Below are 20,086 nucleotides of genomic sequence, written 5' to 3'. Positions count from 1 at the left end.
CTAAGCAATATCTCACAGACAATGGCAGAGGATCCATTGCCAGATCATACTTCCTCCCATCTCTTCTGTACACATCTCCTACTTCTACGAACCTTAACAAAACTGAAAAAATTGACAACACAAAGATACCAAAACAAAGTAGCTAAATTTGCTGCATAATCCCCAAACAAAGCCCATTGCTGTACTGCCTTACGAGAGCTAAACTGGCTAAGAGAACTGCCTGGATCTCCAAAAATACTGCAGTACTACTCCTCTATCACAGACCTGAGCTCTACATGCAAATCCTTCCTGCTTACCAAGAAGTCCATCAACAAGACGGGACTTTTTAACTCCAATAACATTTCAAAATTATGGAATCTATCCTTCTCACACTCAAACTGACAGACAAATTTCAAAACCCAAATTAAACAGTACCTAAACAGCACCTGGCTTTGTACATGTTGCACATATGGATAAACTACCCTAGGTAATGATCACAACTACATGTTACATCTCTCAGAACATACTGGCGATCCTTAATGTGGTGACTACTTGAATCATGAACCTCTTCTTCCTCCTTACCGTCTACTTTATAAACCCCTCCTTCACCATCCAACTTTGTTTTTCTTTCTTCCTCCTTCACACTTCCCTAGCTGCCTTTTCAATATGACTAACCTCCAAGGGGATTACTCTTCCAGTATATTACAATTTACTCCTATTTATTCTTTAACCATTTCGCTTTTGATAAATATACTTAATTCTGAAGAGCAGATTGCTTTTCCACTATCACACTGTGTGTTTGTGTGTGTGTGTGTGTGTGTGTGTGTGTGTAAACAATATTCATACCTAGCAGATTCCACATCTGTATGTGTTAGTGCAATTCCACCACACAAAATGAATTAATATTAAACATGTGTATGTTCTAAAATCTATACTGCAATTACATGTAAGGATAATTAATACTAGCTGTACTATCATGCAAATACATAATCTACTTTAACAATGTTAAAACAACTCTGCTTTCAACCTACACGTTTTTGTAAATATAAATTTTATATGAAACATTTTTGCACTTCATGCTGCAAATCTATGTAAAGATATTAATTCTGTGGAGCTTTTCTCCACCAGCCTCCAGTGAAAATAGGCTTTCCCATCCACTCGGACTTTCGTGGAAAATAAAAAAACAAATAAGCTACACACAAAAAATGATTGTTGCTACTCTTGGAGGTCACATGGCTGAAATCTGCAATGTCCATCCCCTAACAGAGGTCACTTGCAAGCAGTGGGAAAATGCTGCCTCTGTATCACTTAAGGCCTCATATCATCTCTGTGTATAAGGCATCAAGTAGCAGTATTTCAGTATATACTGACAAATTTACCCAGGGAAGAAATGACACCACTACCATCACTTAGCCCTGATACATAAATTCTTAGAGTATCTCACACATTTATTCTACCTCTTCTGTATGAATCAGAGGTGTTTCTTAAAGTGCATTTGTTATGTTGTGAAGCAAGTATAAGAAATGTTTAGAACAAGATTTAAATCTCCTTACCATATACAATTTCAAATTATGCAGTTCTTGATGAAAAAGTGTGTTGCTTTCGCATGTCTTGTTGATAGGGATTTGCCCCTGGAATCTGTTTCTCTGGCATGCCACAATGAAAGACTGACCCCACAAACCCTCACTACTTAAACTAATATACAGATTACTATATTCTGATGCTATACACATCACTACTAGAAAGACATTTAACCCATTCTTGATGGTGGAACATCTTACACTGAAAATTAACACATAATAATGTAATAGTGAAAACACCCTCAGAAGCCGATGTCTGCTCAGCGGCTCTGGACCCATCTGAGGGAATAGTTTCCGTAGGTCCAATACCTTGAGTTTCCACAGGCCTCGGTGTCCCCACGTGGCTGTCGGTTACAACTTGTGGCTCTGAGGTAGCGGGTGTCAGGGACTGCGAAAGCACCTCACTGAGAACCAGCGGACCAGCGACTGGCCTAGAAGAGGCTTCGTCGTTGGTTTTGAACCTCGGATGCCTGTCCTTTTCTTTGTCTTTGCGTTTTTTATAAATTCTGGTCGTCGGTTGTTTCGATGGCATTATGTAATTAAACCTTCGGCCAAAATAATGTAAAGCAAAATCAAACCGACATTTAATAGTATGTTTATTGAATCTAGCACAAAACAGACAACCGGTAATGTCGTGGTCAGGGCCTAGGCAAGGAATACAGTAAGAGTGAAAGTCCTTATGAGGTATTTGCTTCCCACAAGAAATACAATTATTAACTTTTACTGACATCGGTCTGGAGCAAGAAAAGGTTTCCCCAATGGGGTACTTAGCTTTATTGAAGACTTCGGATCTGAAACTCAATTTTGAAAATCTCAGGAGTCGGCCGACCGGCACTTGCAAACTGCTTTTGCTTCGGGCACCGTGCGGCAATAAAGACTAAAGAAAATGGCGATGGTTGCATCTTTTATACCCCTGGCGCACTGACGTCAGGGAAGAGGCGACAGCAACTGACGCCGGACCAAGACTTTGGAACTCAGGCCAACTGCGGGTCGCCTGCCAGCAGGATAACCCAAGTGTAATGACTGCAACAGTGAAACACGATGAACATCCTTAAAACCCTTTCAAAGGAAGCTTGTTAAAGAAGCAGCGCCACATGAAATCATGCCAATGAGGTACCAATTTCAGAAATAACCGCTTTTGAGTCAAACCATGTAGACAGTGCCTCGAATAGGAGTTAAAGGCATTAATGGCATGATGCTTTGACAGCAACTCGGAATACCAGAGCTTCTGTAGCACATCTGTAGCCAACTCAAAAATGTGGTAGCAAAAAACAATCAATTGAATGTCATGATATTCTGAATCCTTGGGAACGTGTATGTGCTTGCCATGCAGGTAAGCCTCCCAAAAAGCTGGAAAAGTGGCAGTCAATAACTTTGCTATTAAAGAATCAGACTCGGATCACAGATGGACAAAAATGTCATACAGAAACAAAACATGTAAAAACAATAATGGATGTTTCAAGGAGTAACCCCCATAGGAAGGAGAAGAATACAACACCCCTCTCTCTTGATCGGATTCAAATGGCTTTTCCAGAAAAAGTGGAAATAGCCAAAAGTAGAATGGCCCACTGCAACGGAAAAAATAAACAGAAAAAAAACGTCAAGCAAGCAAGGAAAGAAGCAATTAATAAATATAAGTAAAACAGTCAAAACAGGAAGGAGCGACACATGGTCCACGTACAAAAGTCCGAGGATTGCTTTTTTGAAGGATTGATGATATCGTTTGACTACTTGGGTCACCACTTGATGAAAGCGACTTGAATGAGTTATTTGTGCTTTATGTCGTGTTTTACTTGTTCGGGCTACTGATGTTCTGAAGTTATTTTATTGACTTTTGTACGTGGACCATGTGTCGCTCCTTCCTGTTTTGACTGTTTTACTTACATTTTGGTTGGTTTGGTTGGAGCGTTAACTCTGCATTAGCACTATACATATTTTTACATTATATCTCAATTAATAAATACGTTTTCTTTTTATAAGAAAGACGGAAAGAAGTCCAGAAAGGCAACAAGGAGCAAGCATTACCCAAAATGTGATGACATTCCTGTGAAACAAAACCATCGTTACCAAACGACACTCCCAAGATACGCAGTCCATCAGACTTAAAAATTAAACCTCCAGTCATAAAAGTGTGTGGGGGGGGGGGTGAACAGGAGGAGAAAGCAACTATTTTTTCCACATTCAAAGTCCAACCTACTTCCTGCAGAAGAGGAAACAAAACACCAAAAAATTGTCGTTGTAATACAACCACATCTTCAGAAAAAAAGCTGAAGTCATCTGATAGAGTAACCGAGGCACAAGCACACCACAGCAGTCAAATGAAAAGGGAGCTAGATGAACCTGTGCATGAAACCGAAATAGCACTTTACTAATCATTAGGGATAAGATGAAACTGCTCATGGGACACCCCTGACAGATCCCAATTTTCATGCACACCGGCTGCCCTTTCGATGCATTCACAACAGGTGTTACAACGGAGTTATACAAAACCAACGACAACCAACCTCGAAAAATCTTATCAAAGCCATATGCCTCCAAAACATGAAACAAAACTGAATGAGAGATGTTATCGAATGCTTAGCTAGTCGAAGAAGAAGAAACACTCCCAAAAACCAAATAATAACCTGGAGAAGTTCCACACGGGTCATCATGGCACCCTATACACTCTTGGATCTAGCATAATTTGCAATTTGGACCTCAATCATAACTGAAAAACTTTCACGAATACCTTTGTAATCTGAGTTGCATAAAGCAATGGGTCGCCAATTATGAATGGAGGCCCAATCGCCTTTCTTCCACAAGAAGTGTAAAGCAACCCCTAAAAAGGAACAATCCTGAAAACAATTTGACTGCTATTAATTGAACACCATGACTAAAAGTTCTAATTGGGTATCCTGTAGAGAGGAGAAAAACTCATGGGGATACCATCCTCCCCAGGGACTGAATGCTTTAGGGCCAAAACTTGTATGGCTTCCTTGACTTCCTGGAGTGTATTAGGAGATTCAAAATAAGCAGTGAAAGCCTGGGGCACTGGAGGAAAATGCCAGGTCCCTACCGTAGTGGGTTTTCCACCACATAGTTCTGACAAGAAATCTTGAATGACACCCAAAATACCAGACTGTGTGTTCAAAAGCCTGCCCTGCGTGTCACAAATGACACCGAATAGTGGAATCCTTGTTTACCTTCCATCTACCCAAGTAAGGCAGAAATTCTTCCCCCTTCCCCTTCAAAGTGTGAGCTAAATTATAAAGTTTCATGACCTCCCTTTTTTGATTTAAGTCAAATAACTGACTTAGCGCAGATAAAGCCTGTGCCAAGTCCTTCCTAGCATAGTAGATGTAGGAGTCATAGGCCTTATGGGTAGCCTCCTTTAAATGGGTATGAAAACATCAAAGGTATTCTTTGTATCTCAAGACCAATTTAGACTTGAAGTCCATCCACCAGAGGGAGACATCGGGATACAAAGAAAAAGGGTTAAGTGATCAGACCACAACTCACCAGCTATGCCCCCCACACTCAGGATTATTTAAATGTAATGGTGACAACAGGAAATATCCTTTGCCTTTTAAAACCCTAGCACTTACCCCAAACACATGTGTTAAAGCTGTGTGATCTGAAAATGGTACAATGACTGAGGAAAAGTCACCACAGGTTAAAGAAGAGGAATGCCAGCAGAAATCAGTAACTGAAGTCACATGTCCTTTATGGTATGTAAAATGTGGGGACGGACCTAAAAGTAGGTCAGCTGCCAACGTGACCTTAAAGCATTCCTTAACATCCATATGGCTACTGTGCTTCCCTTCCAACAGATGTGCACTGAAGTCCCCACAAAGTAATACTGGAAACTCTACTAGTAAATAAGGAGCTAAAAAACTGAGTAATTTTACCTTGTCAGACAAAACTGTATATGCATATACAAAAATCAAACAAAAGAATTGTCCTTGAATGGAGATATCAAGCAATAATGCTCTACCTGGTATTAAATGCAATACATCATGCACATGTACAAGAGATTTACGAAAAATAACTAGTAGTCCTGAATGACAGTCTATACTATGTGACCAGATACATCTCTCAGTCAATAATGTGTCCCACTGCTGAACAGCTTCAACAGACAGTAGTCCAGTGTCTATAAGACAAACAATGTCCACTGTTAAGGTCAAAATCCAGTCCAAAACCACAAGGCGTTTCTGACAAGAATGAATAGAGTTCGCATTGCAAAAGGTCATGGCTAGATCAATCACCACCCTGTGGCTGCTCGTCCAGAGCCTTTAACCTTTTGGCCAACTTCTTTTTGCGTCATGTTGAAATCCAGGAATCGGCATTGTCCTCAGCAGATGGCAAAAGAGATCCAAACAAGGAGGACCCAGAAGAGAGCACTTCATCCTGTTCCATGTCCTCAGGCCCAGACAGCAGAATGGGCTCGTCCTGTTCTGGATAGGGTGAATCCACAGAATGAGGATGTATGTGAAAACTAACATGCTTCATGCACTTCAGTACATCCAGTTATATAAGCAAGTGGACACTGCAGTATGTACATTATACAATTGTTAATGCATAGCTACAGAGGTACAAGATTAGCAGCTAAGCTTGTCCTATTTTATATCCTTGGGTCAGACTGTTTAATGTGCATCTATGGAGTGCCTTGCTGCAATTATAAAAAAAGGCAGCTGCTACATTTATGCCTTACTAAAGTTATAAAAAAGGCAGCTACAAAATGTATTTCTAGCTGAAAATTAACCAAATGTAATGCAAACAGCAGTAAAGAGTGTTAAAAATTATCCGTTGTTTCAGTGAAATTATTAGCCAAGGTACAGATCCTGAAACACAGATTTACAGCCTATGTAAGAAACTGGGCAGCACAATACCACTCCTCCAAAAGGAGGAATTTTTACCAACCTCTGTAATGCTGTCAATGGACTATACACCTTCGGAGGATGTTCTTGCTTTTCCCATTTCAACAGTGCTTCAATGCCTTTCTGCATCTGTAATACCAATTTATCCTGAAAAGAAATTCAACACACTAATTAGGTCTCATTCAAGAGAACAAACAGAACTATATTACATTCAATTGTTAATGTGATTGACTAGATAAGCCGGTATTATATTCATCCCAAATCAACAGCTGCTTTCTTCAGCACAAAAATAAAATCCGTTTGAAGTAAATAGCAGTTTTCTTAGTCTACTTAAAATGCCAGACATGCTTAACAATTTACAAAGATGCTTAACCAAATAGGAGATTTCTTAAATTCTTATCAAGATTCTGTAACCAGAATGAAATCTCTGGGACAAATTACTTTAAAAGACTGTACATGCTATATAAAAAAGTGAGAGATCCCTAGCTTTATTGTATTTTGTATTGGTCATTTAGGCAAGACCCACTGTGTACAGCTGTCTGTTCTGGGCATATTCAAGATGCTTTATTCTAATTAAGTGATTATGATAAACGTATATATGTACGACTCAAACTAAGGAGTGTAGAGTAGAGCTCATTCACAGCTCTAACTAAACCATGAAGAAATGTCACAAACCATATCAAATGACAGAGACAAAAATGTTAGCATCCTGATGGGACTTGTGTCAAACCCTAAAGCTGAGAGCATGCAATCTTGTCAAAAGTTTATTTCCAGAAATACATACAAATATTTCAGGCACAGGCAATAATGGCCTTCTAGCCTACCAATATACCAAAACAACTGTTCCCATATCCAGGCTGTTCTTAAAAATATCTAAACTAGTGCTTGCTTTAATGTAATTTGGTAGTCTGTTCCATGTATCAGCTGCTCTCTCAGAGAACCAACTAGTACAATTCTCATTCCTATAGAATCTTCTACATAGGGTGTCTGATGATTCTCTACTAGGTTTTGATAACCACAAATATTCCCAAAGGTAGGTGTTTCTAAATATCTACACACCTGAATAAGGTCTCCTATTAAATATCTATATGAGACACTGTACAAATTGAGATATTTTAGTCTTTCATGGATGCCCTTCAAATATTTTTATGCAACTATAGTTCTACAACTATTAATAAATTGGACTCAAAGCTGGATTTACCCATATACCCAGGTCCTTAAATGAATCTACAGTTTCAATCACTGTGTGCTGTACTAAATATTCACCTTTCAATTTATTTCTCCCAAATCTCATATGCTTAGCTCTTGTGCCCAAATTATCAATTTAGTCAAATTCCAGGCATGTCCCACCTATAACCCATGTAATCAGTTTACCCATTTTAAAGTCATCCACATTCAGACTGTAGTGCACCTCAGATGAAAAAGATACTTCTGAAAGATACAATCTAAACAAGTATGTGTCCAGGACACAGCCCTTTGGGGACACCTCGACTGTAACCTCAAATTTCACCTATCCGACTGATGTACGATACTTGCCTTGTCTTATTTGTAAGCCATGCATCTATCCATCTTATCAAAAGTTCATCAGTACATAGTTGTTCTAATTTATTGGTTAGTATTTTGAGTATGACTATCGGGGTGGCCACGGTGGCGCAGCAGTTAGCATTGTCACCTCATAGCAAGAGGTTCTCCGGTTCGATCCTCGGCTGGGGTGCCTTCTGTGCGGAGTCTGATTGTCCTCCCTGTGGTCGTGTGCATTTCCTCTGGGTGCTCTGGTTTCCTCCCACATCCCAAAGACATGCTGTAGGTGGACTGGACACACTAAATTGGCCCTAGGTGTGTGTGTGTGCGTGTGTGTGCCTTCCGTGGAATGTTGGGTGCCGGGCTGGCAACTAGACACCGTAAAACTCTACTGCCAATCATGAGCAGACAGGTGACCCGCTGTGGCGGCTCCTAACCGGGAAAAGCCGAAAGAAGATGATTTTGAGTATGACTATCAAATGCTGAAGTTAAGTCTATATAAATTACATCACAGCACATTTTTTCATTCATTATGTTACAGGTGGTAACATATCTATTTTCAATATATGCATGCTAACATATTTCCAGTCCCAACCTTTAAAATTCTGACAATAATTTACCTAACATACTCTTCTCTATTATTTTTGCACAACATGAAAGTGAACATGTGGTTCTGATTAACTCTGCATTTGTCCTATTCCCCTTTCCCTTAAAGACAGATTTAACAAGTGCATATATGACCTGATGTTTGCAGTGAGACAGATATTTGAAAAGAAGCTACAGATTAGGAAAGAGTCCAACTGGGCATTACTAGACTTGGAGAAAGCTTATGACATGATCCCAAGAAAGCTGATTTTGGCAGGTCTGTGGTGGTTCAATGTCCCAGAAACAGAGGTAAAATTAGTGCAATGATTTAAGTAAAACTGTGTTTGGTCTCACAAATGGGTTCCCAGTGAGAGTGGGTGTGCACCAGGGTTCAGCTCCGAGCCCATTGCTGTTCATACTGGTGATGGACTACATTAGCAAACAGGCTGGAAGGGACAGATCAACAAACTTATCATATGCAGATGATGTGACATGACAAGCAGAATCTGAACTAGAACTTCAGCAGGACGGGAATGGAATGAAAAACTGAAGGCACATGTGATGAAGAAGAGTAAAGGTAAAACAGCTGTAATGGCAGCAAATGGTGGAGTTCAGAAGAACCTGAGAATTGAGAAAGAACAGAAAATAGTGGAACAGGTTAACAGTTTCAAGTATCTGGGAGGGGTGGTTGAGGAGAAGGGAAGTCTGAATGAAGAGGTCAAAGCTAGAATCAGTGTCAGGTGTTATACATGACAGAAGAATGCCAAAAAAGCTGAAAAGTACGGTATACAAAAAAAAAAATGATGCAAGCAGTACTATTGTATGGCATGGAAACCTGGGCAGTAAAGGCAGAAGAAGCTAGAGGTGATGGAGAAGTGTCTGAGATAGGGGGTAGGGTACACACTGTGAGACAGACAACGAAATGAGGACATAAGAGCAGAAGCCAAAGTAGCTCCAATTGGAGTAAAGGTCAAAGAAAACAGTTTACAGTGTTTCAGGCACATGTGCAGAAAAAAAGAAGACAATCTGGTGAAGATGATTTGGGACAGACAGAAAGAAGGCAAGATGAAACAATGACATCCAGCAAAGAGATGGATGGTTTGTGTAAGAGAAGACCTCCAGCAGTCAGGTACAAGTGTTGAAGAAGGCAGGAGAGTGGCAATGAATAGAGATGACAACACACTGAAGCCATCTAGAAAATGGGAAAAAGGGGGTTGGTGATTATAAGTACATATCACCAATCGTGAGGCATCTCCCCATATTTGTACAACCCAGTAAATAACCGGTATAACAGCTATATGCTGAAGTGTCCTCAGGTCATTATTACTAATTCTTTCTCTTCCTTGTGCTTTATTTGGATCCAGTTTACATAGTTCTTTTTCAATATAATCTAATTTTATTTCAGTATCTGAGGTTACCTGAATGTCATTATGACAATTTATCACCCCCCTTTGTGAAACCATACTGCTTTGCATAAGATTTTGTAAGTGTATCAATAATCCGTTGAATCTCAGAATACATTCCAGAATCTACGCACAATTTAACAAGTTGTATGTCTTTACTCCTACCACATCTTACTTATCTATAAAATGGATTCCTATTATGCTCAATTTCTTTATATACATTTTCTACAATTTTCTTGAGCTTGTCTCACACTATGTTTTACTTTTCTGCCCAGCTTGTTCATTTCAGTTTTTGTAGTTTGACTTTTCCATTTCTTACATTTTTGTCTCTCACCTATCTCAACTATCTTGTTCTTGTGGAAATACATCCTCCTTAAATGGTTTGCCTAGATCCTGATGTTAAATATTTTTTTTTACTTTTTTGCATTCAAAAAATTTCTCTTTCCACAATCCTTCTGTAGTTTTTTCACCAAATGGATCACTCCAATTAGTTTTACACAGCCACTGTTTTGCTTCCATAAAATTTGTTATTAATCTCATGTGAGCTGGTTTAGATTTAAGTTTAGAAGCATTAACTAGCAACAAAAAAAAAGTCATGTACTCACCATAATGTTCCATCTGAGTGGGTAAACTTCATTTGTCAGCAACCTGTGGGTTTTGGATCCGAGCCGGCAGCATACCAAGCAAAACGATCTGAGCTCCAAGCTCCTCCCCCTTACCCATATTACACTGCAACCTCCTTCCAATCCTCAGATCGCATTTGCCACCTGCACATAATAACAAAACAAACTAACAACCTGAGACACCTGACTCAAGGACAAAGTAAAGCTCATAAGTCAGAACCTCGAGCTCAGCTAAATAACCATCAAGGTCAGGGGGAAGGAGGGAGGGACGGTTGCTGACAAATGAAGTTTACCTACTCAGATGGAATGTTATGGTGACTACATAACTTCTTTATCTGAAGTAGTTAACTTCATCTGATCAGCAACCTGTGGGACAGAGTCTCCAGCTACCCGAAATCTTGGGAGGCCCTTACGGAAGGATATTCCAGAGCACTGCAGAGCCAAAGGCAGCCCTTCCTCTAGACACCAAATCCAGTTTATAATGAGAAATAAAGGTGTGAGAGGACGCCCAGGTAGCCGCTGAACAAATGTCATCCAGGGAAACTCTAGACCAGAATGCAGCAGACGATGCCATAGAACACGTAGAATGAGCATGAACTCCCATTGGTTCTGGTAAGCCAGACTCTCTGTATGCTTGTAGAATACAATTCAAAATCCACCTGGCGAGAGTCACCTTTGAAACTGGTTTCCCTAAAAAAGGCTTAGCAAAGGAGACAAAAAGTTGATCAGATTTATGAAAGACAGCCGTCCTGGGCAAATAAAAACATAACTGTCTGTGTACATCCAGCAAATGAAGTTTATATTCTCCTTTGTTCTTGAAATTAGGGAAAAAGACAGACAAATGAATGGACTGATTAATGTTCGTCTCGGAAGTAACTTAAGGGAGAAAAGACGGATTAGTCCTGAGAGATACCCTATCCTTATGAAACAAGGAATGGAGGTTTGATACAGACAGCCTGAAGCTCTGACACTCTCCTGGCTGAAGTAATGGCTACCAAAAAGGCTGCCTTCCATGACAAGAACTTCAGATCAACTGAAGCTGCGGTTTCGAATGGAGGCGCAACTAATGCCTGAAGAACCAAGGTCAGATCCCACGGCGGGGATGAATTTCTAACAGGGGGTCTCAAAAGAAAAGTGCCTTTTAGAAAGGTCTTACAAATTCTGGCAGCAGCGAGAGAACCAAAGTTGTCCCCAATATGGAAATGGCAGCCAGCTGAACCTTCACAGTGGATGAGCTGGCCCCTTGCTGAAAAATACGAGACAAGAATTCCAGTACCGCTGGAATAGGAGCGGTGAAAGGATCCAAGTTCTTTTGTGATGCCCAAATGGAAAAACGTTTCCATTTGCTACTGTAAATCTTTCCTGGTAGAGGGTTTATGTGCCACCACCAGGATATACTTGACTAGGGAAGAGATACCGGGAGTCCTGGCAACTAGGGGAACTGGATCAGCCAAGCTGAGAGTTTGAGACCGTCCAGGTTCAGAGAAGCCATTCCCCAAGGGATGAGAAATCAGATCCGGAATGGGATCCAAGATCCAGATTGGAGCTATGAGATGAGACCGCAGGCAGGGGAACCAGACTTGACGAGGCCAGAATGGGGCTATGAGGATAAGCTTGCTCCCCAAATGGCGAGCTTTCTGCAAAAATTTTGTCATAAGAGGAAGTGGAGGATACGCATAAAGAAGACTGGGCAGCCAAGCATGGACTAGAGCATCTCTGGAGGCTTCCCCCAAAGGATGAATTAGAGCGAAAAACTCGCTGCACTTCGCATTGGAAGGCGATGCGAAGAGATGGCAGCAAGGCTGACTCCACTTGAGGAAGATCTGTTCTGCTACACAAGGATTCAGAGACCACTCGTAAGGAGAGAGGATAGTTCTGCTCAATTTGTCCATCAGTATGTTGGACCGACCCGGAATGTGCATTGCTAACAGGAAGCAGTTGGTGGAGATCGCCCATTCCCAAATTCTCATGGCTTCTCGGCAAAGGGGGTAAGATCTGGTTCCCCCCTGTTTGTTGATATACCAGACAACTGACATACTGTCCGATTGGATAGCAAAAGCCCCCGAGGAAGAGAGGCATGAAGGGCCTGCAATGCTAAAAGGACCGCCCTCATCTCCAGGATATTTATATGCAGGAAGGTCTCGGTCTGAGTCCACGTGCCTTGGACAGTCCTGCCCGCAAAATGCCCCCCCCCTCCACCCTAGGCGGGAGGCATCCGTGGTCACTGTGGCCTGGGGTAGGGACATAAAGTGTCGTCCTTTCTGAAGAGCTCGGGACTGAAGCCACCACATGAGTGAGTTCCTGCAAACCCTACTAAGGGGAAGCAAGAAGTCTACAGGGTGGTGTAGAATCGACCACTGGTCTTGCAACGTCCACTGTAGAACCCTCATGTGCAGACGATCGTAAGGAATCAAACTGATCGCTGCCGCCATGGACCCCAAAGCTCTCAGGACTAATTCTGCTGGGGGAGCAGGGGACTGAAAGAGGGCTAGCACATGCAGAGTCATGCTGTGAAGTCTGTCTGATGTTAGGAAGGCCCTGGCCTGGAGGGTATCTATCCTGACCCCTATGAAGTCTAACACTTGAACAGGCTGGAGGAAAGACTTCTTGACATTTATGGTGATCCCCAACCGGGGTGATATCCGGAGGAAGAAATCCCTGGCTAGAGAAAGTAGATGCCTGGTTGGGGTGGTGAGGAGCCAGTCGTCTAGGTACTGGAAGACCTGCATGCCCTGGAGCCTCAGGTGGGCGGCTACAACTGCCATGACCTTGGTGAACACCCTGGGGGCTGTGGTGAGACCGAAGTGTAGGACCCTGAACTGGTAATAACTGGCCCCTAGCCGAAAGCGGAGAAACCTCTTGGACCGCCTGTCCATGAGAATATGGTAGTATGAATCCTTGAGGTCTATGGAGCACATCCAGTCCTCCTCCTGCAAGAGGGGCAGGATGGATTGGAGCGTGACCATCCAGAATTTCTCCTTGGCAATGAAAAGGTTCATTGTTGACAGGTTGGGAATCGGCCTTAAGTCCCCCGTCTTTTTTGGCACCAGAAAGAACCTTGAGTAGATGCCTGATCCAGACTGGTCTGGGGGCACATGCTGGATGGCTCTTTCTTCTAACAGCTTTTATTATTTCCGAAGACGCAGCCTCCCTTTGAGTGGGTGGGACATCTGGGAGGCGCCTTGAGTAAGGGGGCTTGTTTATGAAGGGGACTGAACAGCCTCTGGATATTACCTGAAGCACCCAGCGATCTGTCGTGATGGACTCCCATTGAGCCAGGTGCCTCGAAAAACGCCCCCGACTGCCTCCACAGAGGAGCAGTTGGGCAACCCCTCAGGGATGCTGTGCGGGTCGGTCGGAAAAAGGGTTCCCGTGAACCGAAGTTCTTCGGTCCCTCTCTGCCTCTAGGCCGGTGTCCACCTTGTCCCCCTCTGCTTCTGGGGGAGAAGTAGTCCTGAGCGTTCCGGGCCTGCTGAGATTTCCAGAACCACATCATCTTCTGCCCTTGCTGGTTCCTGGAGAAGGACCTTTGAGGGGTAGAGAAGCGGATTCAGACGGCTGACAGCGTTTTCCTGTCTTTCTCGCTTTGGACCAATGTCTTGCTGACGGTCTTCCCGAGCAGCATCGACCCGTCAAAGGGTGCATTCGCGAAGGATGCCTTGAAGGACTTCGAAAAATCATAAAGTCGAAGCCAGGCATGACGCCTTAAGGCGATACCGGACCCGCTAGCTCTAGTGGCTCCCTCCGTGGCATGGGAAAGTAGCCGCATAGAAGTATTAGACCCTGACTTGAGAGTGGCCATATGAGCAGAGAAAGTCCGTTTATCCTCGGCCAGCATGGACTCTGGGGGAGACTCAGTGTATTCTTTGACCAGGTCCCGCTGCAGTCTGATTACATGGGCCAAGTAATTCAGTGCCCTTATAGAGAAGGTAGCTGAAGCAAAAGTCTGCTTTCCAATACGGTCCATTGCCTGAGACTCATTGTCAGGGGGATGGACCGAAGAACTTTCCTGGGCGAGTTCTTTTTTGGTGGCCGCTGCCACCACCATGGCATCAACCGGGGAACCCTTGCTCTATCAAAGCTCTGTCTGCAGGTGGACTAAGAACTTTATTGGGCCTTCCGGGTATCGGCACTTCAGTGTCCGGCTCCTTCCACACCCTGGTGGTAATCAGATCGACCAAGGGGTCGGCTGGGGGGGACACACCCAAGAGGGAGATGGGGCCTGTGTCAAACGCCTCCAGGAATACCGACTCATCCGAGGAAGGTTTTTGGGCGGACCACCCTCCCTTTGGTGGAGTATTTCCATAATGTCTCCAAAGGAGACGTAGTCTGGGGGTGATCTGGGGGAACCTTCCCCTTCCTCCAAATCGGTATCCTTGATGAGGGACTCAGGGGAGTCCAAGTGCTTCCTTTTGCACATGTGTTTGTGAGGGACCTCCTCGGGGGGGGGGGGGGGCTGTCTGAGAGGGGCTCACCAACGGATTCATGTTCCTCCAGGGGGAACTGGATGGGGCCTCAACGACACAGGCTGTCCCTGGGGGGACTGAATGATGGAGGACAAACTGAGCTGCAAGGGAGTGGGGGCGAACCCTGAGGAAAGAGTGAGGGGTCTCGATCCCCCAGAGAGAACCCTCTCCACCACGTCAAATGCCGAAGGGGAACCGGCCTCTCTAACACAGGTGGCCGGGACCCTCGGATCCGACGAGGGGATCAGTGCGCAGCCGAAGCGGTCGGACCCGAGTGGATGGTGTGCTCTGACCACAATGGAGCAGAAGACACACTCACCCCCCCCCCCCACCGGATCCGATGCCCAACTCTCGGCTCCAAGAGCTCGGATCCAATAAGTTCGAGGGCATGGCCGGCGTTGAGGTAGCAATAACTATCGGCGCCGACACCCTGACTCCGGGGCACCTCGGATCCGAAGACTCCAAAATCTGGTGGTGGATCAGAGAAGAAGCTATCGGGGCAAACAGCGGAGCTGAACTCCCCCCCCCCCCCGGAGGGGGGGGAGGCAGCAACACTCCCATCTGTTTGCAAGAATCGACGCATCATCCAGTCCATATCTGCCTCCGAGATGCTGCGGGTAGACCTGGAGGAAGTCGCCGAAGCCGGCCGGGAGGGAGGGCTGACGCGGCGACGACCTCGAGGCTGGTCGGGTCTCCTCCTCCGGCTTCAGAAACGTGGCGAACAGAGCCATGGGGAGGAAGGCTTAGAAACTCTCAAGGGAGAACAGACAACTTTAGCGGGAGGGGCAGAGGGGTCCAGTTCAGCCTGCTGCTTGCGGCTTCTTTCTCTTTCTCTCTCTCTCTCTCTCTCTCTCTCTCTCTCTCCCTTCTCTCTTTTTTGTCCTTCTTGGCCTCTCGTTCTCCCTGAGACAAGGTGGGAGGGTGAGTCCCAGACAGGGGAAGAGAGCCGGCTGGCTGGGCAGCCACAGCCGCGGCTGTCGCTACAATGGGGAAGGAGAAGAAGCTCATTCCGCGGGTAGAAGACCCGCCAGAATCAGCTTGTTCCTCCTATCCTGTAAGGCTCAGGGGTTGAAGGCCGCACAGATCTGGCAGCTCGAAGAAAGGTGCGGAACCCCCAAGCAGATCACGCACTGAGTGTGACCATCCACTGGCGACAGCTTATGGCCACACTCAGAACACTTGGAAAAAGTCACTTTATGACTTTCGGCCATACTCTAGACACACATGCACACCTAAAGGAGGGAAAAAGGGGCCTACCAAGGGATGGACAACTACCAAAGGTGAAGGGGGAGATAAAGGCTAGGGAGAATGGACACCCGAAGAAAAAAACTAATATACACACACACACCCAAAAACTAGACTAAAAAAAGTTGGTAGTAAAAAAGATTTGCTACACCTGCCTGGAGCTCGACGAATCCCGTGCTTGGCAAAGCCGCAGCAAACGAGATCTGGGGATTGGAAGGAGGTTGCAGTGTAGTATGGGTAACGGGGAGGAGCATGGATCTTTTTGCTTGGTATGCTGCCGGCTCGGATCCATGTCGGATCCGAAACCCACAGGTTGCTGATCAAATGAAGTTAACTACTTCAGATTTAACCTTTATAACCCCATGATTACTGCACATCAATGGTGGTAAAACTTGACATGAAGTAACACTAATTTCTTTAGGAAAAGAAATGATGTTTAGTATGTTCCATTCCCTGGTAGGATTTTTTACAATATGAAGCAATTGTTGTTTCTGAGAAAATGTTCTAAATAGGTTCATAGGTAGGTACTAGGCTACTGGCCTTAAGGCCTATATAAGCCTAGCCAAAAGGTACCCTGGCTTTCGCCACCCAAGAAAATTATTTTTTTGTGCCACTGTCGAGCAAAGCCACAGAAGTGATCCCCGGGGTGAATTTCCTATCTCCCATGCAATCATCTAGATTTTTCTTGAAGAGTGCTAATGAGGAGCTTTGTTTGACATAGATAGGTAGTTTGGTCGAGAGTATGGGAAGTCTCTGGGACAGGAATCTATCCCTCCAGCATGTTCTGTTTATTGTGGTGACAAGGTTTAGGTCCCTAGAGCGTATAGCTCGTAGGGATTGGGATTTCTTTAAGTGGAGCATGTCCAAAAGTTCCGGAGTTTCTGAGAAAATGTTCTAAGTAATTTCCTTATTAATGCGGAATCATTATTATTCCAGTCCGTCTCTGATAAATTTAAGTTTACAATCACTATTTTTCTTTCTTCCTGTGTTTCATGCGTTAAATATATAAAAACATCTAAGCCACCAGCACTTGACCTTTGTGGTCTATACACTCTAACAACTATTAAATGTTGCAGGGTTGTCTTTATTGCCACTATTACACAAGCTGTAGTATTGGTTTCATCACTGAACATGTAATAATCACAGGTCTCATAAAAATCTTAAAACTCTTATCATAACACCTACACCTGATTTTTTTTAAATAGAATGTCTGTTACAGTAAACATTTATACTCTGACAGAACTGGTTTCCAGTCATTGTTCTTTAACCATGTTTCATATATAATATCAACATCAATCTCGTGGGAACATAAATTTTCCAATAAAAAATTAGTACTAATGCTCCTAGCATTAAGAACCATCAGAAATGCATCATGCATTGCTATCTGTGAACTGTTAAATTTTCGTCCGGGCAAAAATCTTGCCCTCGTGTTTATCAAACACTGCAAAATATCTGCTGCAAGAATTTTCTTCCCTAATCTTGGCAAGTGCACATTATCCTGTCTAAATACATGTGTCCAAAACTTAGGCTCAGATTCTCTACACATTTCTATTTTTATTAAAAAGGGACATTTTTTTCATGTAAGAATTTACCCAAGAAATCTTTTCATTCATGGTGATCAGACTCTCCTTTCTATACGGGATTTCTGAAAAATATGCTCCAACGTCTGTACAAGCTATGCAAGTTAAGAGGGCTGTAAGTTCCCCAGAACTAAAGTTGCAAGTCTCCTAGGGTCCTTCTGGATAACATCATTTGTACCAACATGAATAAAAATAGATCCATACTTCTTAACACTAAGGTGTTCTAAAGCCTTTTGTCACATCCTCCATATTTGCTCCTGGCAAGCATTGCACTATTTGATGTTCATTATCTTCTCTGCAAATGCAAGTATTAGTTCCTCTAATAACTTAATCTCCAGTTACAGTAATATTTTTTTCTGAGATCTAAAGAATCTTCAACTTTTGTTTTCAGTAATATCTGCTCCATCAATTATTACAAAGAAATGACCTTCATTACCATTGCTCACTGTTTTCATTGCTTACTGCATTTGCAAGCATACCGTTCTCATTCAGCTGTCTTTGAACATCCACAGCTTGAGTTATGTTGCCAACTTCTTTCTCCTCTTTTTTCTTACAGTAAAGTACTTCAGTCCTTTCACGTTCAGTTTTGATTTCTTCCATTTCATCTCCCTTGTGCTTCTTTTTTTCTATATTCTCTTTTGGAAAAAAGTATGCCTTTTCCTGCAGACTGAAGGTTTTCTGGAAAAATGTTATCATTCCCTGTAATCTGTGTGTTACATCAGTGGTCTGCAACCTTTTTTGCACCAAGGACCGGTATCAATGTAAGACAATTTTCCACAGACTGGCCATCTTGTGGCGCACATAATAAAGTACATATTTATTTATTTATTTGACATTTGTTTAACGAGGAGACCATACCCAGGGAGAAAAGCTTCAAAGTACAATAAAAAGACAGTTGGTAATAATTACCAAAAAAAGTGTACATTCTGCTTAACAGCATAACATTGATCTACTATGGTTGAAAGGTAAGCAAACCTAATGGCATACTGATTTTTATGTTTGTAACAGCAATATTTAAAATCTGTCCGTATTATTTGGCTCTGTCCAGCATACCTCTCAACTGTACACATTTTCACAGAATGTCCAGATTTTTGCCTCATATTTTTGGTCTTTTTCTCATAAAATTGTTGTTTTCTGGCAAATCACTGGCAGATCATTGAAGCTGAAGTCAGAAAATAATGAGAGACAGTTGAGTTTCATACTTTATACCCTTCAGAAAAAAATACAGGTTTTGCATTAGCATGAATTATCAACTTTCGAAGTTTGTAAGAGCAGTACTTAAAAGGATCCCTATTTTGGGCCTTTGTTCCCCCATTATTTTTGGTTTTGTCCAGACTTCTTGATCTAAGTAAGAGGCTGAGAAGTACTCATACCTCTCAACTGTATAGATTTTCGCAGAATGCCCAGATTTTAAATCACTGGGATGATCCGAGAACTGAAGTCACTAAATAATGATGTACATTTGTATTTCAGACCTCATATCCTTCAGAAAAATGCATGATATGAAAAATCCTGTTATTCTAGCAACTTTCTATGGTTATAAGAGCAATATTTAAAATATGTCCCTATTTCTCCCCCATTCTGTTAGGCTTTGTCCAGATTTTTTTGCACTACTAAGAGGTCGAGAGGTATGGTGTGTGTGTGTGTGTGTGTGTGTGTGAGGAGACGGGGGGGGGGGTGATCGCTGGCAGCAGCAGCAATGAGGTTTGTGTTATCTTTCATCCATACCACACCCACACATACACATGTACACACACACACACACAGTCTCTTTTGCATTCATGCACGCATTCACTCACACACATCGCTCTCACTCTTTTCCGATCTCTCACACAGTCATAGTAACTCCCTCATTCACACCTGCATTCACTCACACATCACTCTTACTCTCTCCCGGTCAAACACACAAACAGTCACATCCTCATTCATACATCGCTCTGCCACACCCACATGCCACATACCCACTTACACATTCATTCATGCATCGCTCTCAATGTCTGTCACACAAACACGCCACACATCTACTTACACATTCATTCATACATTAGTCTCACTCTCCCGATTTCACACATACACACACACACACAGTCACTTCCTCATTCATACATCGCTCTCACTTTTACGATCTCACACGCACGTGCACACACACTATCTTTCTTTCATGCACACATTCACTCACACACGCAGACAGTCACAAACACACTCATATAGGCATTCACTTACCTGATGGCCCAGTACCAAGTGCTCC

The 20,086-nt window shown here is 43.1% G+C and overlaps 1 protein-coding gene across 4 annotated transcripts in view; it reads right to left on the bottom strand.

The window, feature by feature from the left end:
- SERHL2 (serine hydrolase like 2) overlaps positions 1 to 20,086 on the bottom strand; it is a 1,152,218-nt gene that overhangs the window by 395,788 nt on the left and 736,344 nt on the right. For all 4 annotated transcript variants that reach the window (XM_044060988.1, XM_044060991.1, XM_044060989.1 and 1 more), the window contains exon 8: positions 6,459 to 6,562. In XM_044060988.1, coding sequence (XP_043916923.1) covers positions 6,459 to 6,562 — 104 coding nt within the window. The remainder of the gene's footprint in view (positions 1 to 6,458; positions 6,563 to 20,086) is intronic.

The sequence above is a fragment of the Protopterus annectens genome, chromosome 2.part0 (assembly GCF_019279795.1).
Source record: "Protopterus annectens isolate FY-2018-M chromosome 2.part0, PAN1.0, whole genome shotgun sequence".
In the NCBI taxonomy this organism is placed as follows: Eukaryota; Metazoa; Chordata; order Ceratodontiformes; family Protopteridae; genus Protopterus; species Protopterus annectens.
The sequence above is the reverse complement of the archived record's forward strand: the minus strand, read 5'-3'. Positions and strand labels throughout refer to the sequence as shown.